This window comes from Octopus sinensis, linkage group LG3 (assembly GCF_006345805.1).
Source record: "Octopus sinensis linkage group LG3, ASM634580v1, whole genome shotgun sequence".
Classification (NCBI taxonomy): Eukaryota; Metazoa; Mollusca; class Cephalopoda; order Octopoda; family Octopodidae; genus Octopus; species Octopus sinensis.
The window spans coordinates 62,634,389-62,641,716 of NC_042999.1; the positions used below are offsets into that span (position 1 = coordinate 62,634,389).

The following is a 7,328-nucleotide window of genomic DNA, read 5'->3' on the forward strand; positions in this document are numbered from 1 at the left end:
GATTAAATGTTGTTATTTTAGCATTTTGATTCTGCTTGAACACTTTATTCTGTTCAACTAATTAATTATTTTCATGGATTCCTGGATGAAATATATTAACTTGTGAATTTTTTTTATCGACTATTCCAGAACACAGACGTTACTGAGCAGAAAAGGAGAAGAATTTTGCACCAATACTAGTTCCCTAAATCATTTCAACATGACTAGCATCTCGAAAACAATGAAATACATTGATATTGAAAAGAACAGGTGAGTGATCTGTTAAATAATTTACACAAAGGACATCATCATCCTCATCATCATCATCATTGTCATCATTATCATTATATCATCATCATCGTCATCATCGTCATCATCATCATCATCATCAACAATGATTTTGACATCTGCTTTGAGGCAGAATATTACAGTCAGGTACGCTTCCTGTCACTACCCCTTACTTGTTTCTTAGTAAGGTACTATTCTTCTCATTTTTCACATGAAAAATCATACACTGGCTGGATATCCTTTTTACAGCAGGTTTGGCCAGTAAAAGCAAAGATGTTGTTTCATATCAATTAAGGTACTAGACAGAAATTCAAGAAACTAACTATCCTTAATATCAAAAAAGGGTAAAAATCATTAATGATTTATACCAAGTGGTCAGTGTGGAAATAAAACCTCATAGGTACATTTTATAAATAATTATAACAAGGGTTTGGCTTGTGCCTCACCACACACTGAAAAATAGACGTCAATAGACACTATTACCACCATCAGTTCTCCGTCGCTGATGAAGGCAATAGGTAATGTTTTTTTTTATTACTTTAAGCCCGAAACACGATCATGTATGTGGTTAACCGAAGTTTTGGCTCATTTTCTTTCTTTTACTAGCCTTTTATGTAGTGTGTTTCTCTCAGAGAACTTATGGTGGTAATAGTGTCTCTTGACGTCTATTTTTCAGCGCGGGTGAGGCACAAGTTAAACCCTTATTATAATTATATATATATATATATATATATATATATATATATATATATATATATATATATATATATATATATATATATATATATATATATATATATATATATATGTATGTATACACATACATTTATATATACATATATATGTATATAAATGTTTACGTATATATCTATATATCCAAATCAAACATCAAAAGTTGAACATTAACAACTAAACATTAAAAATAACAATAACAAAATGACAATGAGATGTACATATGGAATGTATTAGCTTGATGTTGTATATATATATATATATCTGTAGAGAGAGGGAGAGAGAGAGAAAGAGATTTGTATCATAAGATATGGAATCAGAGAATCATGTAGCTATCACAGAAAGCTCTAATGGACACTTGTCTAACAGTTCACATAGTAATCCAATACAAAAAAGTGTAATACAGAGTGTCCATGCAGTTGAAATCCAAAAGATCTAATTGATGAATTTATTTCATGAGGAGTATCATAAAAAATTAAGAGGTATAAGAGGTGAATATATTTATTTAACCTCTTAACATTCTCAGGATTATGGCCATTTTGCAGCCTTCTTCATGTAGTAATAATTTCAACATGGAAAAAATTATACTTATAGGTTTGCATGCTTGGCATTATACAATAGAATTGTATAGTCACAAATCAATGCAAGTAAAGAAAGCTAGCTCATCAGATCACCAGAGCATATTACACCTATGATTCAACCCTAAGTAAACACACAAAATTGGTCTCTTTATATATATATATATATATATATATATAATGTATGAAATACCAAGACAAGATAAAACTAGTTTGGTTTGGCCAGTAAAAGTAAAGATGTTGTTTCATATCAATTAAGGTGCTAGACAGAAAAAACAGGAACGGATGAAAAGACGAAGTAAAGTAGTTAAAGTAAATATAAAAAAAGATGCAGCACGGAATTTTTTCAGCAAAGCGACGAAAATATTTTGACAAATTAAATTTAAATTTTGAAGTGAATCTAACGGATTTTGTGTGTTTCTTAAATGGCTTATAAACACCTTCCACACTGCAATTGTTTTTGTTCCAGCACACGATCTCAGATCAGGTCACTTAATAAAAATAAATAGCTTCAAAAGTGTGTGTGTGTGTGTGTGTGTGTATATATATAAAGTATAGTATAAATGAATTAAATAGGAAACAGGTGGCTGGAGATAAAGAGTCATGGCAGATTCTGATGTCACGCAACTGGTAACCATGCCAGTGGCATATAAAAGCACCCATTACACTCTCAGAGTGGTTGGTGTTAGGAAGGGGCATCCAGCCATAGAAACCATGCCAAATTAGACTGGAGTCTGGTGCAGCCCCTTGGCTTACCAGCCCAAGTCAAACCATCCAACCCATGCCAGCATGGACAGTGGATGTTAAATGATGATGATGATGAAGCTGTGTCTGTTTGTTAAAGGCAAACTTCACTGAGAGGGTGAATAGAAGAGAGAGTATAAGTATGATCATGATGGGGATGACAGAGCTAAAAGGAACAAGAGGATGCTGGAAGAGGGAGTAGTACAAGAGCAACAGTGATAAACAGACATTTTGATGAAACAAGATGAGTCTAAGTAAAAGACACATCTAACATATCTGAGCTAATTCCCAAAGCAGTAAAGTATTTTTGCCAGTCTTCATAAAAGTATGCTGATTTCCTCTCCTTTTTTGTGTCACTCTTAGACAAGAAACCATTATACACCTACAGCCTGTGTTACACATTTTCTATACACAAATCACTTAATGATATTGATACCCAAATATTTGTACGTACCCTTTCGTACAAAAGTATTTATATATCTTGCACTTTACTACCAACACTTTTCCCTGTTTAGTTATTATGTAATTATGTTGTATGAGCTACTGTTTTATATAACAGCTGAACTGTTCTTTTTATATCACTAATAATTATTCCACCATTTAGACAGACTAATGTCTAGAGACTACAGATGGAAAAATGTTGAAAGAAACTTTTGTATATATGTAAATATAATTACTGCATTAATTGACTTTTCTACACAACCACACAACATTTATTTTCTATACATTTGATTGTTTCTTGTTGTATGTGTATATGTATATACACATAGTATGTGTACATAAATGTATATGTATCTCTGTGTGTGAATGTAATTTTCATATATGTATATATATGCACATACATATATATATGCACATACATATATATACATAGATATATATTTATGTGTGTGTCTGTGTGAAGGCACATAGCTCAGTGGCTAGAGCACCGGGCTCACAATCATGAGGTAGTGAGTTTGATTCCCTGACCAGGCCATGTGTTGTGTTCTTGAGCAAGACACTTTATTTCATGTTACTGGGCTGCGATGTCACTGGTACCAAGCTGTATTAGTCTTTGCCTTTCCCTTGGATAACGCCAGTAGCAGGGAGTGGGGAAGCTGGTATGCATGGGTGACTGCTGGTCTGCCATAAACAGCCTTGCCCGGACTTGTACCTTGGAGAGGAACTTTCTAGGTGCAATCCTATGGTCGTTCATGACCAAAAGGGGGTTTTCACTCTATATATATATATATATATATATATATATATATATATATTATATATATATATATATATATATATATATATATATATATATATACACACACATATATGTGTGTGTGTGTGTGAGTGTGTATGTGTGTGCTTGTGTGTGTGTGTATAAATTCACATCACATACACACACACACACACACATACATATATATATATATATATATAGGATGTGGTGAATAAATTGTCGTCTGAATTACACAAAAATGAAAATAACACTGACATCTCATTTTAACAGATATATTTACCAAAATTACATAAAAATATCTTGAAATACTAAAGAATAAATTTATTCAATAAAATCACCATTGGCTTCAACCACAGCCTCCAGACGACTTTGGAATCTCCTGCAACTCTTCTGGATGGTCTCCTTGTTTAAGTTGGTGAATGCTGCCATAATTATTGCCTTCAGTTCCTCTTTGGTGTTACTAGAAGTTTTGTTAGTCTCTCACTCAAATGCGCCCCACACATAATAATCAAAGGGGGTGCAGTCTGGGGAGTTGGATGGGCAGATGTTAGGGGTGACAGAGATTGTCTGACAACCACGACTGGGTTCTCCTGTTTGTATGGCATGGTTCAGAGTCCTGTTGCCATATATAGGGTCTTCCAGCAGTCACCCTCTTGATCCAGGGCAGCACTACCTCCTCCAGGCACTTGGTGTAGACCTCCATGTTGAGTTAGAGGCTGTGTGGGAAGATGAATGGAGGCATAACATCGCCACCACTGGTGATCACTCCAAACACCATGATGTTGACTGGATGTTTGATTTTTATCACTCTCGATACATGTTTTGGGGACACAGCAAGCCAATGGTTGTTGTGTGTTCACCATCTGATCCTGGCAGAAATTTTTCTTGTCTGAGAAAAACCAAAGCATGTTCGGTTGGAGGGGATGCTTCAGTTTGTTTAAAGGCTTTATAGTGCAGCCTTTCCTCTTGTCCTTGATGGCTTGGGATAAAAATTGGTCCTTTCTCATCTTGTCTTCATGCACTCCCTGCATGATAAGTAATTCAAATTTAATGTCTTCTTGAAACAACAAATTTATTAAGAGATTAGGATTTAAATTCCAATCTATGAAAAGTTTTTGCTCTACAATATTCTCAAAGGAACGAAAAACTATCCAGCAACTCAGGCTAATACGAACGAACCTGGTAGGTGTAAAAGACTAACTGTCGCCTTTACTCACCAAGAGTACAGGCGACAGTCAGATCGCTGATGTCTGTTGTGCACTCTGCTGTTGTTATTTAATTGCTGTTATTGTGAGCATCTGTGTGTAAAGATCAGTTGTGTTTTGCAGGGTGCTTTATTTTTACACTCAACTTAGAAATGGAGAAAGACAGTGCTAGATATAAAAAAAAAGTCATTTGGAGCTAGAAATGAAGTGGAAAATCATGAAACTCTTTGAGCAGGAATGTGTCTTATGTGAAATCTGTGATCAGTCTGAGTGATGCTGATGATTCGGCAAAAGAGACTGACAGAATAAGTACTAGGCTTACAAATAATAAGTCCTGGTGTCGATTTGTTCAACTAAAGGTGGGTCTCCAGCATGGCTACAGTCAAATGACTGAAACAAGTAAAAGAGAGTAAAGAGTAATCCAGGCATGAAGTAAACATTTTGGGGGATTTTGTTGTCTGCACAGAGAGTAGTATTGTGTTTTTGGCTTTTATCAATTTTGGTATTTAAAACCTTAAGATGCTTTGAATTAATTAGAAATATAAATGCAGCCCTGATGATACACTATACTTATGATGAGTGTAATTTTAACCACAACCATGAAAATAATGTGGTTGGTGTGTTGTGATGCAAAACACACAAAGCAGGTGATATTAAACACTTCGATGCTGAGCAGATGTTGGCCATGTGTATATTATTACAGTATGTTAATGATAATATACAATAATTATGAGGTGTATACTGATCTCACTAAGCTAGTCAGTTGAGTGTAAGAGATATAAGTATAAGAGCCAGTGTAAATATTTATAAGAGCAACACACCTTTATTTATGGTTGTTGTTGCTTCAGTACTTAGGAGGTTATGTGTTTTGATCTATAAAATTAGTATTATTACTGTAATTCATTGTGTTTTTATTATTCATTTAGGGTTCATTTGGGCCTCTACAAGTGATACAATATTCTAGATTATATATATATATTGCCAGTAAATCATAAAATCCAAGAAAGAAGCACACTCTAAGTTACAGAGCAGTAGAGTAAATAGACAAAGACACACACACACACACACACACACACACCACACACACACACACACATATATATATATATATATATATATATATACACACACATATATATATGAATATATATATGTATACAGCATGTGTAAAAAAATTCGAGCAAGGTCGTTGCCAGTACCGCCTCACTGGCCCCTGTGCCGGTGGCACGTAAAAGCACCCACTACACTCTCGGAGGGGTTGGCGTTAGGAAGGGCATCCAGCTGTAGAAACTCTACAAGATCAAGATTGAAGCCTGGTGCAGCCATCTGGTTCACCAGCCCACAGTCAAACCGTCCAACCCATGCTAGCATGGAAAGCGGACGTTAAACGATGATGATGATGATATGTAGATATATCTATATATGTGTATATGTATGTGACCGTGTGTGTATCGTTGGCAGTCTTCTTTCTCCGTCTTCCCTTCTTTGGACTTTTTCTATATTTCTGATGAAGAGCTCTGCTCAATATGTGAAATCCTCCTTCTTTCTTTCCTTTCCTGAGCAGCCAATAACACTGTACTTATTCCATGTCCTTGCGTTGTTGTGTTTTCTCTTTGTTCATGTTTGGATTAACTATATATATATATATATATATATATATTAGTGACTGAAGCAGTATTAATACCAAAAGACAACGTGTGTGTGTATTATATGCTTGTGTATATGCAAATACAAATGCATATATATCTATATGTATATAGATATATATACTCACACACACACATACAAATATGCATATATATATATATATATATATATATACACACATATGTTGATGTATTATGCACATATATGTGACCATTTTCCTAGTTTTTAGATGTATACCCTGAGATTTTTCAGTTGAAACACCTATTTACATTTAAAGACATGTCTTTGCAATACATGTTTAGCAAGACAGCTTATTATAAAGTTACCAGGTATAAGTGGCTGAATCTATTTTAGATGCTCAAAGGGGGTGCAATATTTGCCAGGTGCAAATAGGTGAGTCTATTTAAGATACTGTAACTTGAATTAATGTATTCTTGTACATTCTGTTTACCCCTTAATCCCATCTATGTTTACCATAGATGTGCTAACACTGGTTTCTTAGCTTATAAGTTAACCAAGAAATAACAGTAGCATTTGGCAGCTGCAATGATTTACTAGTAAGAACTTCTCTTTGAATCACATTCTTGCAGCTGGCTTGCACATTTTCATTTCTTGTTACTCATTGCATTTTTTTTTTTACAAAAACAAAGCCCCTTATGGAATCCAAACAGAAGTAACTAACATATCTTGCTAGCTAAATGCTATGCTAAAATGCATGGCAAAAGAACTACTGCCAGCCATTTCAGACCACCACCAGTTGAAAATACCATTTAAGTATGGCAAAAGAGCAAAGAAAAACAACTAAAACTTTAGGCTGAACAAAATGCAATTTACAAAGAGGAATTCGTAAATGGTCACACTTAGAAGAAAAACAGAATGTTTGAAGAGTTAACAAGGAAATTTCTCTGATTCTAGAACAATAGAAATTCTTGTATC

At 34.4% G+C, this 7,328-nt stretch overlaps 1 protein-coding gene across 2 annotated transcripts in view; it reads left to right on the forward strand.

The window, feature by feature from the left end:
* Nucleotides 1-7,328, forward strand: part of LOC115209620 — a 52,344-nt gene that overhangs the window by 22,699 nt on the left and 22,317 nt on the right. For both annotated transcript variants that reach the window (XM_029778071.2, XM_029778072.2), the window contains one exon: nt 130-249. In XM_029778071.2, the coding sequence (XP_029633931.1) occupies nt 200-249 (50 nt within the window). In that variant the 5' untranslated portion in view covers nt 130-199. The remainder of the gene's footprint in view (nt 1-129; nt 250-7,328) is intronic.